This window comes from Amblyomma maculatum, chromosome 1 (genome assembly GCF_055883805.1).
Source record: "Amblyomma maculatum isolate TAMU_Amacu chromosome 1, ASM5588380v1, whole genome shotgun sequence".
In the NCBI taxonomy this organism is placed as follows: domain Eukaryota; kingdom Metazoa; phylum Arthropoda; class Arachnida; order Ixodida; family Ixodidae; genus Amblyomma; species Amblyomma maculatum.
Window position 1 is genome coordinate 86,890,143 of NC_139344.1, and position 22,534 is coordinate 86,912,676.

At 46.1% G+C, this 22,534-nt stretch overlaps 1 protein-coding gene across 3 annotated transcripts in view; it reads left to right on the forward strand.

The window, feature by feature from the left end:
* Positions 1–19,645, forward strand: part of LOC146203083 (uncharacterized) — a 96,582-nt gene extending 76,937 nt beyond the window's left edge. For all 3 annotated transcript variants that reach the window (XM_084588504.1, XM_084588506.1, XM_084588505.1), the window contains 3 exons: positions 367–466; positions 1,217–2,530; positions 15,593–19,645. In XM_084588504.1, the coding sequence (XP_084444630.1) occupies positions 367–466; positions 1,217–2,530; positions 15,593–15,655 (1,477 nt within the window). In that variant the 3' untranslated portion in view covers positions 15,656–19,645. The remainder of the gene's footprint in view (positions 1–366; positions 467–1,216; positions 2,531–15,592) is intronic.
* The last annotated feature ends 2,889 nt before the right edge of the window (positions 19,646–22,534 follow it).

Consider the following 22,534-nt stretch of genomic DNA (forward strand, 5'->3'; position numbering starts at 1 on the left):
TTAACGATGCAAGGGAATTTCATGTTCTCCGAGCATTTACGAGATTGAAATTTTTTTAATAACAGAACTGCGGTTTGAATCAAAGTAGCAAATACTGTTCATAAACTGTTTGATGTTTCAAATATTTGCACTCCATTATCGAAATCCCTCAAAAAAGATTCTTGAGCCCTTGAGGCTTGTAAAATTTTAGCTCGGTATTGAAATTCTTTGAAAAATTTTGATTGAGCTGATATAGCTCAAAAGCAGATTTTAGTACGGGAACAAAGAGTTGAAAGGGAAGTGCTAATTTGGCAGAAATATTTTCCCTGCAAGATGGATTTGTCTGGTTACACATTTGAGTGTGTATCCTTGTGCCCTATGTTTCAGGGGCCTGGGCCTCCTGTGGAACGTCACGGACGAGCCTGAACTCATCTCTGTCCTCTGGCGCGGGCACAGGGACTTGCCAAGAGTTTCAGCCTTGACTAAGGTGCGCTTACGAGCAGTGTGCACTACAGCCCACTTGTTATGAAACCTTGATACTTCCCTCTCTGCCCTTCCTTATTAAATCGTTTGTGTTCAGATTTTTTTTTTTTTTATCAGAAGGGAACTAGCAAAAGAATGGCTAAAAACAGTAAAGCTGAATAATGCTCTGGAGCACAGTAAGAAATGCATATGCAAGCCACTTGCCTCATACCAGATCAGCCTAGGCTCGCATACTCCCTCTTTAGACTTACTGCAGGTGTCCACCGTGATCACTAAGTGGTTAGGCGCTTGGCTACTAATCCTGGCTGCAGCATCCTTATTTCAATGGAGATGAAACACAAAATGTGCCTATGTGCTGTATGATTGCAGTGCATGATAAAAATCACCAAGTGGTTAAAATTAATCCGGAGCCCTCCACTACTGTGTCCCTCATAGTTTGAGTTGCTTTGGAATGGTAAGCCCTACGTTCTATACTGCCATACCATCAGTGCAGGTAAATAGTGTAAAAAGCTTTCATTTTTGTCATCTTAAGTTTTTTGGTATTTCTCTTATGTCTAGAGCATTCTTAAGGGTAACACATCTATTTTCTACATTCCTTATGTCCCAGATTAGATGGTCAGTCCTGCATATTGATTTGCCCTTTTTATGTTGCATTCTCTTTGACATGAGGTGTACTGGAAGGAAGTAAATTGCTTTGATAGAGGTTTTCCTAACTTAGGTTGCTTTCAAGAAGGCATGTGTTGTCTATTTCCAGTACTTCGTGGTCACTGGTGGAGAGGACGGCAATGTATGCATTTGGAGGCCAGAGTCCGAGTGCCCTCCACAGGCAGAAGAGGAGGAGTCCGAAGACGAAGTTGCTGACAATAACTCTCGCACTAGTGTTGACAGAGATGAAAAATCTGATCATTCTCGAGATTGGTCACGATCAAGAAGCAGGTCACGGTCTCGTAGTAGGTCTCGAGGAAGGTCACGGGATCGTTCTAGAGATAGGTCGCGTGACCGGTCAAGGGGCAGGTCTAGGTCAAGAGGACGGTCTAGGGGTCGGTCTAAGGATAGAAGGTCTTCTGACCGCTCCCGTGACAAGTCACGCAATCGTTCACGAGGACGTTCAAGGGGACGTTCCAGGGATAGGTCAAGGTCCAGGGATCGAGGAAAGTCAAGCCGGGACAGGTCACGAGGACGCTCTAGAGGAAGGTCTAGGGACCGCTCGAGGGGTAGGTCTAGGGACCGTTCACGGGCAAAGTCACGGGATCGCTCCAGGGGCAGGTCAAGAGACCGCTCGAGGGCAAGGTCAAGAGACCGCACTAGGGTAAAGTCACGGGACCGCTCTAGAGGTAGGTCAAGGGATCGCTCCAAGGATAACCACTCCAGGGGAAAGTCAAGGGACCGCTCCAGGGGCAGGTCAAGGAATCGATCAAAAGATCGTGCTAGAGACCGATCCCGAGATCGTTCTAAGGCAAAGGATCAGAAGTCTAGGGATCGATCACGTGACAAGCACAGGTCTGAAAGAGACCGCTCAAAGGACAGGTCTAGCCGTAATGACAAGGACAAATCAGACCGTAGTCGTTCTGACAAAAGCAAGTCTGACAGGGACAAGTCAGATCGTGACAAATCTGACAGGGATCGTTCAGACCGAGACAAATCAGACAAAGATAAATCTGAGAGAAGCAAATCTGACAGGGACAGAGACAAAGAAAGAAGTGATAAAAGTCGGTCAGATAAAAGTAAGTCCGAGAAAGACAGAGCAGATAAGGACAAACCTGACAGGGAAAAGGAAAAGTCTGACCGAGATGGCAAATCAGATCGGAGCAGGTCGGATAAAGAGCGTTCAGAAAAATCTGACAAGGGAAAATCGGATCATGACCGCTCTAAGGATCGGTCTGATGTCAAAGAAAACAACAGCACTTCAGATCGAAATAGAACAGACCGGGACAAGTCAGACAGAGAGAGGACAGATGGCGATAAGGCTGACCGAGAGAATTCTTACAAGGACAGGTCAGATGGTGAGAGCAAATCTGATGGAGACAAGTCTACAAGCAAGTCAGACAGACCAGACAAGTCTTACAAGGTGAGGTGTTCTGCCAGCTTTGTGTACCATGATTTGCTTTGCGTGCATATTTTACTTGCTTCAGCATCAGCACAGTGAAACTAAATTGTTTTTGTGTGTTACGTTTGGAATGGTACACATCACAAAACCCATGTGGATTGTGCAAAAAAAAAAAAAGGAATTGCATCAATTTATTCTGCAGTACGGTCGCCACTTTGTTCCTTTAAACTTGCAACAACTCTAAACAAGCCTGCTTAAGGTGGATTCACACGGCGGACCAAATCGCGAATCGCTCTCACGATTCGCTGTGACGTGGCCCTACGTCAGTGATTTCCGCTGCTTCGCTTCAGTCCGCGAGCAGCAATTCGCGACAAGGTCGAGAGTCCTTTTCACAATTCGGATCCTTCACGGACAAGACATTTTTTATTTATTTATTTCTCTCGCGGAACGCTTTCCAGCTATGCTCCCGGTGCCCAAGCATAGACAACGTAACATACATTGCACTAAAACGCTGGAGGAAAGCGAGAAGCGGCTTCTGACGACTGACGGCAGTCGTTTCTATTTTGGAGTCGAACTAGCCTGTTTTTGCCTTCATTCGCAGTACATGGTTTTCACAGAATTTACAGTGACAGGCTCTTGCACTGCGCGATACCGAATGCGTGAGTTTTGTGGCTGCACAGAGCAGTCGCTTGAATGTATTCATCGCTTTCCTCAAGCGTTTTGGCGCGCTTACAGTTACGCTGCATAAGCTTTGGCATTTGGCACGTACCGGGAGCATAGGGGCAGCAGTCCGAATGGTCGTCTTCCAAGGGTTGAAAGCAGCATTTTCATGCAACTCTCATAGAGTAAGCGCGATCGCTTGCACTGCAGAGAACTGCCTGCGTAGTATACCACATCGAGCGAAACAGTCACCACAATACTTTGGCAAAACGGCGCAGCAGCAGTAGCTGTAGGCCGCCGCAACCCGCGCATTCACCCACCGTCCATGCATCGTCCATGGTAGGCTACCCTCGATAACAGCGCGCCAGAACAAGGCTCTCCTCTCGCGCAGTGCCTGGGAGAAAGAGTAAGTCCGCTCTGTCGTCTGCTATTCTCTCCCACCGTGTGAATGCTCGCCGCGGACGGACGGACCTCGGATCAGAGGTCACGTGACCGATCGCTTCGCTATTCGGTCCGTCGTGTGAATCCACCTTTAAGAGCTAGAATCGCAAAGCGTGAATAAGCAGCGAGTAAGTGTGATAATATGGCAGCTTTTTTTACTGACCAAACTTGTCTCCAATGTCACAGTCATTGTTGAGCAGCAATGATCGAAAATTTAATTATAGACCGATCCCACCGGCCAGTTTCACGACGACGACGCTGCCGCGGTGCATGCTGGTAGATGTAGTCATTCGGCCACTCCGCCCGCCTGGAGTGCCTGCGGGCCGCGTTTCTGAACAATTTTTAGCTCCTGTGTATGCCCGAGTGCATTGGGAAAATTGACCGGTTATGTTCCTGGATGCCATAACAATAGCACAAGGGAAAGCAACTCCGATTTTAAGTTATCTTGTTCAGCTCGTTCGGTCGAAAAGACGTCGGCTCTGTCATCGTCGTAATAGTAGTAGTCGGGAACGCGTGTCGAAAATATTCATTGGCTGCCGAAAAAAATTGTGTCATGCTGATTTTTGGTTGTAGTGATTGATCACATATTGGTGTGTAATTGGCGATGAGTTAATATATCATCATAATTAATTGAATATTTGGTGAATTGGAGATGGAAAAAATTATAAAAAGGGGTTTCAAAGGTGTCAAAATACTCAGAATGAAAAGCCAATGCTTGCTGATGCTATCTAAAATATTTAGAAAATGCAATTGATAAATAGTCAATTGAAATAAATTAAAAAATGCTAAATACGAAAAAGGGCTTGGTAGGGGTAAAAGTGCTCGGAATAGAAAGCCAATGCTTGATGACGCTAATTAAAAATGTTTGGAGTGTGCAATGGATTGATTAATTAACTTTATTATCATGATGGTACGTCAAGACAGTTTTTTTTATTGACATGACGTGCTATTCATACATGGCTCAAAGATAGGATAGCACTTTGTAGTCACTCGGTAACAACAGAAACAAAATTCAGAGATCACTTCAGCTCCGCCGCTTAGGCTACGACTCGATAGCGTTTCACACACACGAATGTTTTTGCTTTCGTTTTTTATGTTGTGTTATATTTAATTTTTTCTGCTTTTTATTTCTATTTTGTTTTTATTTCTCTTTATACATTAATGCTTAGCATCAGCAAAAATTGATTTTTCATTCGTAGCAGCTTTATACGTTTGAAAGCATTTTTCATTTTGTTCAATTATTTAAAATAATAAATTCATAACACACACTCTGAAATTTCTTCATTAACATCTTGACACATTGACTTTTCATTCTCAGCATTTTGAAACCTTTGAACCCTCTTTTACCTCTTTAATTTCTTAATTCATTTAATTCATTTGATCAATTAAATGCTCAAACTTCCCTTAATTAGCATAATCAAGCATTGGATTTTGATTCCTATCATTATGACACTTTAGGCACCCTTTTCCTATATTAATTTTTTTCGATTATTTCAAAAATTGGTTTATTTATTAGTCTAAATGTTTTTAATTAGCATCATCAAGCATTGACTTTTCTTTCAGAGCAGTTTGACATCTTTGAAGCCCTTTTTTCATTTTGTGACTATTTCAATTAATCGATCAATTACGCACTATAAATTTCCTTTATTACATCACAAAACATTGGCTTTTCATTCTCAGAATTTCAGCACCCTCAATCCCGATTTCTAATTTCGTTTTTTTTTTTTTCAATTCTTTCAAGTAAATAATTGATCAATTGCACGCTCTATAATTTCTTAATTACAATAATCAAGAAGCGCCTTTTAATTCTGAGAACATCCCCTCCCTTGTCTCTCAATAAAGTTTTTGCGACAGCCAGGCACCATTCTGAGCATTTTGACATTTCTGAACCCCCTTTCTCCAATTTTTCAATTACTTAATTTTAATTCATGAATTACACTCTGAATTTTCTTAATGAGCATCACCAAGCATTGGCTTTACATTCTGATAATTTTACACCTTTGAATGCCCTTATTTCAAATACTTTTGTTCATTTCTCATTTCTTTATTCATCAATTAATCAGTTAACTACAATTATTTCTTTACCTCGTCATCGCCTATCACACACCATTCGGTTATTAATCACTAGAACCACAAATTGCCATGATATATTTTTTTTGCTCAGCCCGCGATTATTTCCCACATATGGTGCCGGCTATGCTGACGCCTTTTCAACCATACAAAGTGTATATGCCATCGCTAAAAGAACAACAGGATGGTTAGAAGGTTGCCTTGCATAAAACAGCGCAATTTTCTAAAATAATGACATGACAAATTTTTCTCGGCGGCGAAGTCTGAGAAATGTGTGAAAAGTTCGTGTGAAGCGGTGATTCCAGGAGTGCAGTGGCATGTGCACGCGCTGACCAGCGGACTACAACTAACATGCCGGCAGGCAAACTTCCGGGAAACAGGCGCATGCGCAGATTGGTCGGTGGGATCGGTCTATTGTTTAGATGGCATGGGTGAATTTTATGTCATGCCTCGTATATACTATGGTTTGCACACTACAATAGAACCTCGGTGATACGAATCTCTTGGGGTCGTGAAAAAATTTGGATCTTCAACACGAACAAAAATTGTTGTACAGGATCATGGGAAAGGCACTCACACAGATCAGTTTATGGCTGGGAAATTTATTTACTGCCGCACAGCCACAGCTTGCCACTCTCAGTGCGACGGGCAATCACGACATCAGCTATGTGTGGGTGACATGCCTCCGCAAACTTCTTGTGACATGTACAGCATGTCAAGAGATCGTGACCTTGACGATCTCCGTGCGCCTCCACAAACTGCTCCCTGTGCTTACAGCACAATTAGGGGTCACGGTTTCAATGACATGCGGGTCATGCACACCCTTCACGTGCGTCACCATCAACTTTTTGCAGTGCATAGCATGACTGGCAATAGCGATAGTAGCTATATGCGGACCGTGGGCCGCTGCAAACTTAAAGTGGCATTGTGATTACGGTGCCAGGCAGACCGCGCGCTGCTGCAGTTTGCTCGCGGTATGTAGTGTGGCTAGTGATCCTGGAGTCAACGATGTGCAAGTAGTGAGTAGTGCTCAAGGCTGCTGTCATGGTTTGCGCACTCATATTATCCATAGTGGTGCGGGAATGTGTTTGGAACAATCCAAAATTGTGCACTTTGTACCAGTGCACTCCGACCAGGGAATTTTATGAATTCGTATCAGCCGGATTCACGTCACCGAGTTCTACTGTTTCAAAATTTTATCTTTACTCATTCAACAATTCAGAGTACAGCTGGTATTCTGCTAATTCTGTTCATAATGTAGTGAACTACACGAGGATATACGAAGACGAGGATGAAGTAGGCGAGAATATCACGAAGACGAGGATAAGGACGACGAAGTGCCGCTGCGCTGCTCGAGCTCGCTTGTGGAGACCTAGACTGGTTGTTCTTGTGTGGTTCGCCGTGCAACTTCGAGAGGGCTATTATCCCTGTTAAAACACAGTAAAAACCCCCTTTCACTTGGTGGAGGTTAGCATTTCCTGCCGCCCTGGAGCTCCGCAGCCGCACACTCCCGACACAAGCAATGACCGACGCTACCACCCCTAGTCCAAGCGGCCCCTCATCCGCCGTGTTCTGCGCTGGAGCTTTACGCCAGCATGATCCTCCTATCTTCAGCGGAACCGGCGACCATGACGTGGCAGCCTGGCTGGCCTCATATGAGCGGGTCAGTATTCACAACCACTGGGACGACAACCAAAAACTCAATAGCGTCATTTTCTACCTAACGGACGTTGCAAACCTATGGTTCCGCAACCACGAGGCCGATATCACATCGTGGTCTACTTTTAAGGCTAGTTTTGCCGATATTTTCGGCCGGCCTGCAGTGCGCAAATTGCGCGCTGAGCAACGCCTGCGCGGCCGTGCACAGCTTCCTGGTGAGAATTTTACCAGCTATATTGAAGATGTCGTAGACCTGTGCAAGCGCGTGGACGCTTCAATGTGAGAGAGCACCAAGATTGATCACATTATGCAAGGAACTGATGATGACGCGTTCCAGATGCTTCTGGCTAAAAGTCCAGCCACCGTCATCGACGTTATCAACGCATGCCACAACTTTGATGAATTACGCAAGCGCCGTAACATCACTCGCTCTTCGCTCTCACACCCGGCGCCGCTTGCAGCTTTAACACCTGAAGCAGACCAGTCCACCTTGCTGCCACAAATAAAGCAGTTCGTTCGAGAAGAAGTTGCCCGTCAACTATCCCTGGTTCACCAACGTCCTGACGCTCCCACTCCTTTAGTGCTAAAGTTGCAGCAAGTCATCCGCCAACAAGTTGCGGAAGCACTCCCCACGCTTTCTGAAGCTCCTTCTGTTGCTCCTTTATCGGTTATCTGTTGCTCCTTTATCGATTACCGGTGCCTCAACAAAATTACCCACAAGGACAATTACCCCATTCCGCGTATAGACGACGCTCTTGATTGCCTCCAAGGTGCCGAGTACTTTTCATCTCTTGATTTACGTTCAGGTTACTGGCAAGTACCAATGGCCGCCTGTGACAAAGACCGCATTTGTGACGCCGGATGGCCTCTATGAATTTAATGTGATGCCCTTCGGTCTGTGCAATGCACCCGCCACATTCAAGAGAATGATCGATAACATCTTGCGGAAGTTCAAGTGGCACATCTGCCTCTGCTACTTGGACGACATTGTTGTCTTTTCCACCGACTTCGCTACGCACCTAGAGCACTTGCGGCAAGTTTTGGTTTGCCTTACTGACGCCGGCCTGCAACTGAATCTCAAGAAGTGTCACTTCGGTGCCAGGGAGTTGACTATTTTGGGGCACATCGTCTCTAAGGAAGGTGTTCGCCCTGATCCGGCCAAGCTGCGCACAGTGGCAGAGTTTCCTAAGCCGGTCTCGCTCAAGCAACTTCGAAGCTTCATAGGTCTATGCTCCTATTTTCGGCGCTTCGTGCAGAATTTTGCTTTGATAATTGCACCCCTGACGAAACTACTCAGAGGAAACAGTGACTTAATTGTGTGGTTGGTCGAGTGCGACAAAGCGTTCAATGCATTGCGCCGTCTTTTGACTTCGCCACGAATCCTTCGCCACTACGACCCGACAGCACCCACCGAGGTCCATACTGATGCGAGTGGCGTTGGCCTCGGAGCTGTCTTGACACAGCGGAAAAACGGTTTTCACGAATACGTCGTCGCATGCGCGAGTCGTGTCCTCTGTAAAGCTGAATGCAACTACTCAGTTACGGAAAAGGAGTGTTTGGCAATTGTGTGGGCATTAACGAAATTCCAACCCTACCTTTACGGTCGCCAATTTGACGTCGTCATGGACCACCACGCGTTATGATGGCTGTCCTCTATTAAAGACCCGTCCGACCGCCTAGAACGATGGGCTCTCCGCCTACAGGAATTTGACATCCGCGTTATATATCGCTCTGGCCGTAAACACATGGACGCCGACGCACTGTCTCGTTCTCCCCTCTCCAACGAACTTGCTTGCTCCACGGCGGCTGATCCCGTCCTCTCCTCTCTAACCATCTCTGACATACCTGCGGAGCAGCTCAAGGACCTGTGGCTCGCATCTCTTATCAACATCGTGTCCACTTCTCCTAACGCTGCTGCGCCTTCTCGGGCTTTACGCCGTCAAGCACCACACTTTGCCTTACGAGACGGTCTTCTCTACCGCCGCAATTATATGACTGATGGTCGACGGTGGCTTCTCGTCATTCCCCGCCATTTACGACTTGAAATTTGCGCCTCTTTCCATGCCAACCCTCAGTGTGCCCATCCTGGTGTAGTCAAGACGTTTCAAAGAATCTCTCAACGCTACTATTGACGCGGCATGTACGGTTATATTCGCAAATACGTCTGCTCCTGCATCGCCTGTCAGCGCCGGAAGTCATCCACACCTCGTGCTTCTGGCCCCTTAAAACCACTTCCATGCCCGGCCCGCCCTTTTGACCGCATTGGCGTTGACCTTTACGGGCCACTTCCCTGCACGGTTTCTGGGAACCGTTGGATTATCGTCGGCATCGACCACCTCACCCGGTATGCCGAGACCGCCGCTTTACCCGCCGCTACTGCCCGTGAAGTTGCACTGTTCTTGCTACATCATTTTATTCTTCACCACGGCGCACCGCGAGAGCTGCTGAGTGACCAAGGACGCGTCTTCCTTTCCAACGTCGTTGAAGCTCTACTGACTGAATTTCACATCATACATCGGGCCACAACAGCCTACCACCCTCAAACTAACGGGCTGACTGAGCGCTTCAATCATACTCTCGGAAATATGCTGACGATGTACGTTGCCGCTGATGAGACTAACTGGGACGCTGTTCTTCCTTTCGTGACATACGCTTACAACACCGCCACGCAGTCAACTGCTGAATTTAACCCTTTCTTCCTCTTTTATGGGCGTGAGGCGTCGTCCACGATGGACACTATTTTACCATATCGTCCGGACTCCTCTGAGTGTACTCTCCTTTCAGACGTTGCCAAACATGCGGAGGAATGTCGCCAGTTGGCCCGGTGTTTTACATCGGAATCTCAAGGCCGCCAAAAGCATCACCACGACAAAGATCAGACGCCACACGTTTTTTCTGCAGGATCCCTTGTTTGGCTTTGGGTTCCCGGCACACCACCGGGATTGTCATCAAAATTTCGAACCGAGCATCACGATCCCTACCGCAGTATCCGTCAAACCTCCCCTGTGAATTACATCGTGGAGCCACTCACTACCTTTTCGGACATGCGTCATCGCGGCCGCGAAACTGTGCACGGGAGCCGCCTCAAAGCGTACTACGATCCGCTCCTCTTGCCCTCACCATAGGTCGCCAGGATGGCTCCTCCTCGCTCCGGGGGAAATTGTAGTGAGCTACACGAGGATATACGAAGACGAGGATAAGGACGACGAAGTGCCGCTGCGCTGTTCGAGCTCGCTTGTGGAGACCTAGACTGGCTGTGTTCTTGTGTGGTTTGCCGTGCAACTTCGAGAGGTCTATTATCCCTGTTAAAGCACAGTAAAAACCCCCTTTCAATTAGTTTTGTTTTATCTGCTGTGCTTATTGTAATCATTAATATAATGCGAATACGCTGGTACTTTCCCAATGATAAAAGGTGAAAAAAAACCGATGGAATGGACTGCTGAGAGAAATCTAAGTCAGCTTCCCTGCAAGGCTTTCCTACCAAAAAGTGTCATTGTCAGATGACACTCTCACAGTCATTGTTTAAAGACAGTTGCGAGTCTCGAACATGGCACAGGGAGTGAGAATGACAAATGGGCCGATCCCAGTCGTGCTCGAAAAGCAAGGCGGGGGACAATCCTCATTCATTCTTCTATTTTTCATATAAAGTGTACCCGCTTTTGACATCTCTCCCTAAGTGATCCTCAAATCAACTGGGGACATTCTTTGGTTTATTCAGGAGGGGGAATTTTCCTCTCTTTCGTTTTTTCAAGTAATGCGAGAGAGTTATTCCTTCAATTAGAAAACAAGATTTGCGGAGAAGTTGACTTGTAGATTTCCGCAAGGGGCTCATTGAATTGTAAAATGGCTGCTGTAATCCTCAATTGTGGATCGTTGAAAGCTGTGAACCAAAAATACATTTTATGCCTCGTTTTCGCTTATTAAGGTAACTCTCTTGTTTTTCGGAATAGAACATTCTTTCTCATTGGTTCAGCTAGCATGTGAAATGTTGGCAGGTGGGATGCTTACCATAGGATTGAGTTTCTGTTGTATGCCTTGGCACCCTGCCCTTTTTCTTTTAAGTGGGCACTGAGGATGAAATTTCATTCTTAATGGGGACGAAAAAAAAAAAACATTTCTGTGACCCTTTCTGGCTGTGTCGCTGTTTGTTGTGTTTATTGCTCAGAAAATTGCATTTAAATATTTTCCCATCATTCGGTGCAAGCGTGTGATGTCTATGCTGGGACTCTTATATTTGTCATTTTAAAGTGAATTGGATGGGGGCGTAGCCTAGCCCATGGGATCCGTGCCCAAAAATGTGTGCCACTGCACTACGTTTACTTCTGAAATCAGCGTGGGGTGGTAACACCTGTACTTTATTTTTTGGCCTTGTCTGTAAAGCCCTGTTCTCATATGCTCATAATTAGAATGCAGTAATCTATTGGTAAGAACCGGAGAGCTTGTTCTTGGAGTCCCTTTAAAGGGGGCATGAAACGGCTAGAAAGGTCACTGACAAACGTTTTCAATGTGTAGAACAAATGCTTCCGAGCATTCGTAAAACTCATTGGAAAAAATCCAGCGATTTATTATTAATTTTTAAAAACAGCGTTTTTTGAAATCCGCGTGGCGGCGAGATTTGGGACTATTCTGCCGTAATTACCTACGTCACCAGTCACAGAGTGACAGGCCACGACAGGCTGCCATTGGCTGCAGCCGCAACGCCCTCTACATCACTGATACACTTCCGGTAGCTGCGAAAGTCGTCTGCTCGAGTGCTGCAATGCATGCGTGAACCCGAGCTTGGCGCTTCGGTTCGCGATGTTAACCGAAAAGGTGGTGGCGTCCGACTGAAAGTGCGCGTCGGTGCAGGAGTTCGAAAAGAGCACTAGCTGGTCCGATTTAACACCGTACAGATTAAATAGGCAGCATCAACCTTTATGTACCGACTGACCGACGGCGCAGCAGCGTACTGTAGTCCCGTCTCGTCCTTGCCGCATCGACCATTTGTGCGGCGGTTAATAATTCAATGGAACGTGCATCAAAAAAAGGTGTACCCTCAGCTTCATCGCGAAAGTACACAAATTCGCACTGCTTAAGTGCAGCACCCGATGCCGCCAGGCGCGGGCGCTGCGGCCGACGGCACTCTGATCGTGCGCTGCTCCCTGCTCGTCGCTAGGCCTTGTTTCTTTTGCATATCGCAGCCACGGCGGACGGCATTTTAGAATCGTCTGCTTCGCTGCGTCTCTAGTGTAGTCGTTCGCGTGCTCCTGTGCACGATTCTTGCATGTAGCTTCAGAAAACAGTGAAAACCTGCGTTGCCGAACTGCATGTGGCGAGCTGCTTTGCTCATGTTTTGCGCCGTTGTTTCTGGATCGGCCGATGCGTACACGAGATAAAACGCGTGCACGTTACGCATTGGCACTTCCTAAACTATGTGCGTCCGACTGAAAGTGTGCGTCAGTGCAGCAGTGCGAAAAGAGCACGCAGGTCCGATTCAACACCGTACCGATTAAAAAGGCAGCATCAACATTCGTGTAAATGAAATGTGCATCAAAAAAGGTCTGTCCTCAGCTTCATCGCGAAAGTACACAAATTCGCACCGCTTATGTGCAGCACCGGATGTCGCCAGGTTACCGCAGAGATGCCGTCCGCGGGCGCTGCGACCGACGGCACTCCAATTGTGCGCTGCTCCCTGGTCGTCGCTAGGCCTTATTTGCATCGAAGCCACGGCGGACGGCGTTTTGGAATCACCCGCTTCTCTGCGTCTCTAGCGTAGCCGCTTGCATGCTCATGTGCGCGATTCTTGCGTGTCGGTGCGAAAATCAGTGACAGCCTGCGCTGCCGAACTGAATGGAGCTGCTTTGCTGATGTTTTGCGCCGTCGATTCTGGCTCGGACGATGCGTACACATGAGATAAACGCGCGTGCACGTTGAGCATTGGCACTTCCTAAACGATGTGCGAAAAGATGTCAAAAAAAAAAACAGAAAAACACTACACTATCCTTTTTGTTAATCTCAATTTTAAGATTAACGGACGAATAATTCGTGCTCACCTGTCATCCGATATCCAAACTCTGTAGCGATCATCAGTCCGTGCTCTCGTCGGTGATACATACACGTATACATTCCATTCGTTTTGAACAAGAGATGCCTCTCGCCGACCATAATGAAAGCAGCTCCGGACTAAAAGCGACAACGACATATGTTTGCACGCGGGCAACTCGCACGCTCGATCGTATGCCCAGCATCCATGCAGAGTCGATGCTATCGCATCAACTCCGCGAGGGGTCACCGGCCGCTGTTGGTGAACCGCAGAAGACGGTACCAAAGAGACTGACCCAGGCGGCGCGAGAGAAGAAAGCAGTCTTGTAGAAAGCTGTGCTCAGCAGGAGTGCACGTTAATTTGCGTTGAATGGGACAGGGATATTAAGGAAAGTGCTCCCTCCGCGGCGGCCGCCGGTATGTGTGGACTCCCACCTGCAGGTATGCGCTCGCGAACGACCCGAGTCGTTCGAGCTGCTGACGCACACAATTCCGAGAGGTCAAGAAACTGAAGACACTGGCGGCCGAGGAAGACAGAAGACAAGGTTGAAAGCTATGCAAACGCAGACGGGACGGGAAAGGCAGAGACCGTGAATGCATGGGCGACGCTCGGGGGAAAACAGGCGCGATGACCGGAAGTCTGAGAACCGAGCGTCACCCGATGACGCTTATTGGGCGGGGCTAGCGGGGCGGAGTTCCCGAGCTGTTTTCTTCGTTTTTTTTTTCTGGTGCCTCTGAGTGTTGAGTTGAGGGGAGCGAGGAGGAGTGCCATTTTTAATCGCCGATATCTGTGGTGTTAATGAAGCTAGCTAAAAAATTCTTGCAGTGAATTGACCTGTGAGGGAGTACCTATCTCTCGACCGATTTGCTTTACCCCGTTTTAGGCATTGCATGACCCCTTTAAAATTGATTTTGTGCTTGTGGGAATGCCCATGCATTTGTTGGCCATAAATCTATGCCTTATGGTGTGCGATTCAGTTTTATCTTCCCCCTCCATAATTTCATTTTACCCTCAAGGCCAGAGGCATTGAAGAGGGGAGCGGATGCATACAGGTAGCTTGTGTACAGGATGGTTAGAATCCTGATTATAGAATTTCAGCCAAAGCAGAACAAGAATGCTGATGATCAATGATGGAGGCAGTAGTTCCGAGAATGCGGTTCCAGTCCTTCTCTGTTCGTGGAGTGAAGGAATCTGCTGCACATATTTTTTTTTTTACACAAGGGGGTACAAGATAACCACGCTGTCTGGGGTAGTGGTACATTATTATGTGAAATGAACAAAGACTAGCATTAGGTTTACTCAGTTTGGCTAAACTAGCAGCACTAGTTCATAGAGTACAGCACCTTCGTGATCGTTTTTCCGAATCTCTGAGCTGGCCGGTTGCCAAGAGCAGTGAGTGCAGCAAACACGCAGCGCCAGTGGTGCTAGTGTCACGCTGCACCTGAACTAAACCTGACCTAGCGCTGCAAGCTACTTGCACGCTCTCGGCACCTCCTTGGATCCTGCCAGAACTAGTGCAGTAAGTGCAGCCAAATCGAGTAGGCCTATACTTATGAAGGGAAGCAAGGGTTGTTATCATTGTGTCTTTCATAGAAGCTATGCTAGCGGTGTCTGAATGATAAAGTGAGCTGAGTTATAAATTAATTCAAGGGCGCTGCTTAAATTATTCGTGCTGGGATCCCAAATGGACGCAGCATATTCTGATTTACTCTGAACTAACGGTTTCAGTGAGATGGAAGCAGAGGAGAAGTTACGACGAAGGTAAGCAAGGGCGCGATTGGCAGAGTCAATAACAAAAACGGTATGAACAATCCATAAACCTAGGTAGCAGTATCATGTCAATTGTTCTAGTTCCATGGAAATCAGATGAGTGGGTTGGGTCAAAACGCTCCAGATACGCAATGTTTAACATTTGGTGAAGCTTACTTTCATTGACCACATGGCACACCAGTCACAAATTCCACCAGTGTCTTTTTTGCAAGATGTGAGCGTCATCAGGCTTGTTGATTTCATGGAATATTGCGCAGTCATCTGCAAATAAACGAATAGTAAAAGTAATGCAGACAGGGATATCAATATATATAAGCAACAAAAGAAGCCCCAAGACAGACTCCAGAGGTACCCCAGAATGTAGGACTCTCAAGGTGGAATGAAGGTTAATTAACATTAATTCATTTGCAAAGCTACTGTTTTCCATGTTTCATCAACATCTGGCTTGCACTCTTTTGCAGATGCCGTCATCAGTCAAGGAGAAACTAAGTTCATCACATAACAGCAAACCATATTCAAGATAGCCAGCCACTGATTGATCAGCATTGGATCCTTATATCTGTACCATTCATCACTTGTTTCTGCATCCTTTTTTTGTTTGAGAAAATTTGTGCGTTTATTTCATGCACTGGTCTGCATTTTGTCTGGGGGAGTTTTTTTTTTTGGTGTGATGTGATACAGCATTTTCATAAAGAATTCATACTTGCTTGTGTAGTTCTTGTGCATCGGTGTATACAAAATGCTTTTACGCAAAGTCTGCAGTTTATGGTTGTATGCCATGCATCTTTGAAGGACAAACTATGTTCATGTGACTGTGTGAAATAATATTCTCAAAATTTCTGAATGTGTTGAGTGGTTCAATGAAGTGAGCATTCACTGGGTGTTGAAATGTTAAAGTGCTCTGAATTGGCTGCCATAGTTTAGCTTCAAAAATATTATCTAGCACTTTTATTCTTTAGCCATTCATATACTGAGTCATCTCTTTTCTTAGTCACGTAAGGCTGCTGCATGTCCAATATTTTTTTTTGTGTGCTATGGCATGTTGTGTTGTTTCATGAGCCATGGCATCAGCAAGAATATATCAAAATGTTCTATTCAAGTGGGAGCTCCAACAGAGAGCAAAACCAGCATGTGCTAGAAGAGACATCTGGGCGAGTTGGTACGGTGACATGATGAAAAAAACCGCTACAGACATGGATGGAGGTGAAGAACAAACAGGACAGGCGCTGACAGAAACAGTGCCTGTCCTTTTTGTTCTTCACCTCCGTCCACGTCTGTAGCGCTGTTTTGTTTCCTCCCACTTGACATGCAGCAATGAATTAGGTCGCCTTTGGAGGATGGCATGTCCTTTCCCTTTCGGAGCCAAACATATGAGGTGTTTATGAACTCCAACATCTTAACTGCTGGTTTTGTCATTTTTGCTGGGTATATAGTGCTTATTACCAGTTGACTTAAGAGTAGAAAATTTTTTTTTTCTGTAGGTGCATTGCTAAATGCTGTCATGTGAAGAGTTTGTTTTTCCACGTTGTATGCGGTGCCATGCATAGCGTAATCGCCGTCTTGGTAATAGCACAAGGCACATGTCTGTTTTCGTGCAGCCACTGTATTCAGATTCTTACTGTCAGATTATTATACCTTTTATTCTTTTGTGCACAAATAGCTGCTAAAATTGAGTAAGGGCATGTGTCTTAAAATTAGTTTTGTTATTTATTGCCTAAATTTTATAAAACCTCACGAATTGCTTAGCGCCGGTTTTTTTCTACTGATTTCAAATGTCAAAAAAATTTTCCTTCTAAGGCAATTAGTTCTAGTGGTATTAGAAAATTATTGTCATCGTCTGCTTAAATAATAGGAAAAAACTGCTCATCAAAAATAAATTTTTAATATACTGGTATATACTATGTAAAGCACAGACTCCAAACACACATGCGTCATGCTGCTGCGTCAACATCGTCGCACGCATCGGCCAAACCCGTTCTGAGCATGCGCACAGCACCTGATGCTCCAATCTGTCCCTGCCAGTTATTTGATGCGTGAGCGCGAAAACAACAATAGGAGGGGACCATACTCCTCATCTTCAAGGCTATTACTTTCCTCTGCTCCTTTTCTTCACAGACTGGGGGCCTGCGAGCTTCTCCCCTGCTCTTTTCTTCACGGCTTTCACATGTTCTCAGTCCGCCTGAGAAAGTGCACTCCCCTTTTGGGACGCCCTGCCGTTTGGCGTGAAAAGTGCTTTGTAGTCCCCGCTTAAGGAGTGCAGTGTTGGAGACAGTTTCAAAACTGAGTTGGTATATGAGATTTAGAAGACCACTGAACTTTGCACTCACAGCCATGGCAACTATATAAGAGTTTCAAGATAAAATAAAAAAATTTTACATGTGAAAATAAAAATGTGCTTCCAAGATTGCATTCCTTACACTTTATAGTATCTATCTGTATATTAAAGACCAATTTCAGATGAGTATTTTTTCTCCTATTGTTTGAGCAGGCAATAGCAATAATTATCTAATACCTCGAACTAATGCCCCTTTTTGCATAATTATAATTAGCAGAAAAAAAATGGAACACATCTGTGAAGTCATTTCAAATTTGGGTAGTAAATAACAAATGAGTTCTAAGACCAATGGCTCCCTCTAAAGAAAATTCAACTTCCTGGTTTCTGTCATTCCACATGGTGTGTCGGTGCTTAATGCCTGTAAATTGTGACATGCCTTTCTTGACGTGCTAGTAGGGCAGCCTTTTGCACTGTAAATCTTCACGCAACTAAATAGACTGATCATTCTAAAAAAAAAAATGCACTCTCTCGTGGCCTAAGAATAGACTCGAGCATGAAATTTTTTGAGGTACTAGCATAGCATAGTCCAGAATCTAAACCTTGTAGCAAGGCAAGATCTCGTCTCGGCCAAACAACCATCCGTTTCAGCATCGCTCGGGCGGCAAAGGAGTTCTGCGTCTAGGACCACTGTCATCAGTTGCCGTGCCCGATTCTGACAGGTTCCTCACTGCTCAGAAGGGGGGCACCATGGCTCCGTACAAGCAGAGCCCAGTTCCTTACATGAATGTCTTTATTGGGCATGCAGATTACACAAGTGAAGGTCCCTTTTCTCTGCATGTCTTCAGGCGAGCCCGTGCACCACTCTGGTTACAGAGTAGAATGTGTGCCTCTTCGTGCCGCATGCGGGTTTTGCCCATCGCAAAACTAGGAAGGCGCTTGTTGACGCATGAACAGCTCCAGTGGAAGCGCAGCGCTTGGGCACCAGGTGACAGATGGAAAGTTTCACCACAGTTCGTTTAGGCTTGCTTTCATGTTTTCCCTTCAGTTCATCTCCATCCTGGTGCCTAGGTCACACATGCCACACCAACAATGGGAACTAAAAGTGTCTCATGATTAGAAGCTTCACTGGATTCGTGAGCTTATCGGACAAAAGTGTACAGTCCCAGCCATAATATGGAGCATGCCTTGGTGACAAAATCTTGTTACGCGTACCCTAGCCAATATTAGCAAGTATCTTGTGCATACGTAAATGCATGCCGCTAGTGCACTTGCGTATGGCTCTAAATAGCCATCATATAATGTATACAGGAGTGAGAAAATTTCAAACATCAGAAGCCTGCTTCATAATAGTATGGCCATATCTGTACCTAGGATATCGCCAGTGTTTGAAGTATCCATAAAATATCCCTTGGGCAACGGTGATGTTTTAGTACATGAGTAGGAATGGTGGAAATTTGATTAATTGCTTGGTTGTCTTTAAAAGTATAATCTGGTAGCGAATAAAGCTCTATCGATGCTTGACATGTGCGCCCCTCTGCTCAAGCAAGCTAGAGCATGAAATGCTGCTGCTCTGGCAACATGCACTCGCACACATGTATGACAGCGCGATACAGGTACATGTCCGAAGCAAGACTACCTGATTTGCACGAATATAGCACAAGTTCTCAAATTGTCTGGTTCAGAAAGTGCCTCACTTCATATTTAGAACTGAGCTATGAATATAGAATTTCGTTAGTGTTCTTTGTGCTGCCTACAGCGGGCTTGCCCACCAGGCTTGTGGGCTGTCGGAAAACGCCCACTTCTCTACACCTTTGGTCATCACAGTGAACCTTAATGCACGCACTGGCGAGGAGTAATGCTGCAAACTTGCCAACAGTCTGGCTCCATTGAATGGGGATGGCGGTCTAGTGATTGAAGCATGTGGAGAAGGAAGAGGGTGAGAAAACTGCTGTCAACCTGCTTTACACAGGGGAGGAGTCTAAGAAATGTTTTTTCTTAATTTGAGACTCCTTAAACAACTGGCCCATGCTCTCCCAGTGTGCTCGAAGCTATTTGTTCCAAATTGGCTGAATGTGAAATGAATCACTATTTGTAATATTCGTGAAACCACTACCTTATATTACATTTGACATTGAGGACAGAAGTAGCGCTTGTGTAAAGTCGTAAGGGGCTAGTGTGACGGAGAATTTGTAAAAGTAAATAAATGTGAATAAAAATTTTATATAAGTACTGTATAAAATGCACGAGTTTTGATTGCACCCTAAGTCAGCGAAGAGAGAAAAAGATAAAAATGCAATTGCTCCGCAAGTGGATAATATGAATGTATATTTTAAGAACGGCAAGGTTGGTCTGCTTGACCGGTGGCGAGTACAGCATTCCTGTTTTTTCTAATATATCGTGAGCATCGGCAATTTGCGTAGTCTGCATCTTAACACTACGAAGTGGTGAAATCTTCGAGTCTGTGCATACGATTGATACATTAGTTCCTACTTCCAGCCTTTGTGCGACTGACTTTTTTTTTTCTTTTCTGACCATCATTGAGAATAATAACGTGCTGGGCTGCCCTGCTTCGGATTCACGCAGCTTAGATATATATAAGTGCACGGGTTGTCTAGTTACATTTTTAATATAGAAGAGTGTGCAACACCCCGAAAAGGTCTGGTCTACGATACAAAATTGTAGGGTTTAGAGTGACCCTTTTGCAACCTTCTGAGGTGTCTCCTCAATTACGCCTGCCCACTGGGGCACAAATATGTTGTGATGTCCGTGTAAGTTGTAAGCGAACGCGGTACAGCCGCTACGACAGTGGGAATTCACTGGAACTGCAGGGGAGAGGCACTGGGTCAATCAGCTGTGTGCGCATCGTTCCCTTCTATTCCCTGGTGTCCATGCTCCCATTTGTTTTGCTTTCTGGATGGAGCTAAGTTGTGCATTTGCTAAGATTTTGTTAACCAAGGGCGTCAATAATGGACGATTTCGCCAAGAAGTAAAAAGTGAAATACAAATGTTACCCACCATTGGACGGGCTATGTCTTCATAATGCTTGTAATGATGGCAGAAAACGTTATTGAAAAAGTGGATAGCCTCAAGATCGTAGGCCTCGCCTCCCACAAAGATTTGGGATGTCAGGATGCCCTAATAGCCGTTCAGGCCACAAGTACTAAGACTGGTCACAAGAGTCTTAACAAGCATAGGGGGATGAGAAAGGAAGATATATGCTGAGCATCACATACTCTCTACCCTACTGCAACCTCAAGGCAAGGCTGGTAGACTCGGTTAATGCTACCATTAGAACTGTATACAAGGGGCTTCCCAGATACAACTGAAAAGCTACTCGAACTGGGCATATACACCACACTGGAAGAGTTGATAAAGGCAAATCGGGAAGCACATATTAGGGCTCTCGGCCTCCAGTGCAGGCCACCTGGTACTAAGAATAGATGACGGTTTACAACTCTAGGTGAAGGGAAATGCTACTGATCGCAATCAGACTGCACATCAAAATCCCACACCTCCCCAAAAACATGACTGGAAAGACTGCTAGGAAAGCGAACCGTGCTCAAAGAATCTAGGACAAGTACAGTAGCGACCCAGCTGCAGTCTATATAGACTGGGCCAAAGCAAATGACGGATACTTCACCACCATGGTGCAAGCGACAGACGAGCCCACGTCCTTTGCAATAGAGACAGAGGCTGAAGTGGCCATGTATTAGCCCTCCGGGATGGTAGCGTAGGCACAACAATTAGCGACTCCAAGATAGCAATCCGTAATTACAACAAAGGTCTTATTTGCTCTGCAGCAGCAGGACTACTAAAATATTTCTAGAGAGCTAAGTAGAAATTATTTGGGTCCCTACACATGAGCTAAATGGGGAAACAAGAAGGCGAACTGATATGCCCGAGCTCTAGCAAACCGGGGGGGGGGGGGGGGGGGGGGGATCGGGGAGTTTCTTGGAGTTCCCTGTAAACAAAACTTACACATACAAGGAGAGGAGGCTGATAAACTATTGACAATAAGAGAGAAATGGAAGTCAGCTAGCGTGCCGCAGGCCTTGGAGACCTTTGGCGACGCCGGCCCTTTCGACAGCCTTGAACTGAATGCCAGGCTAATCGCTGGACTTTAGCTTGCCCCAAGCTTCTTAAGAAAGATCAGGCGAAAGTTCTGAGGGAGGCTTGGGCTTTGCACGCCCAGATCATATGCTTAAATTTGTCTTCCCGCAAAAGCGGCAGGGATTTATATCCTCATTTGTGAATTTTGATTTGAAGTTGGGGTTAGGGTGGGTTCCCATCTAGCTGCCTCCATATGACATGTCTGGTCAGTGTTTTATGGGGTGGTGGGAGTGTTCTTATTTGCAATGTGCGGTGAGTTCGTGGTATGATACGACTGGCTCACCGAAGGGTTCTGGTTCCTGATTTTGCGTCACCGCTCGGCCGGCTAATTCTCGAGCGTATTGGTGGGCAGCCTCATTTCTCGGATTCCCCGCATGAGCTGGGGTCCATATTAGTTCGATTTCTCTCAAGAGAGGAGATTCTCTCATTTCACTGAGTGTAATTGTGAGGCCGGATTGTGGACTACCTCTAGCAAAGTTACTGGTCGCCGGTTTGGAGTCGCTTACTATGGTAGCATTCATGGAGGAAGGAAAGTACTTGTTTCCTTCCTCCATGGTTGTATTCGTAAAGGCGATGGCGACCTCCTCCGCCACTAGGGGTCTGCATGTGGAAACCATCCCCGCCATAACGAGTCTCGCTGGGTTAATGCTGGGGTGTGTGACTCCACACGTACAGGGTCCTTCAAAATATGTGCGAACACGGCGAAGCGTGCCCGCGCTCCGTGAGCGTCAGCGCATCCGGCGCGGTCGCGCATCGAAACAATGTGGCGCATGCGCACGCTATGTGCGCATGCGAACACTTCAAATATGTGCGAATATGCGAATATGTGCGAACGCTTCGCCGTGTTCGCACATATTTTGAAGGACCCTGTACATCGAATATTAGGGTCTTCTGCGTCGACGTAGATGACATCCTCTAGCCGGCTCAAGGTTTTGTGCAGGCTCTTAGCTCGTGCTTCTCTTCGGTCTTGAGGTGCGTTGGGGTTCACGTTCCGAAGAAGTTTGATGGTGCTGCTCTT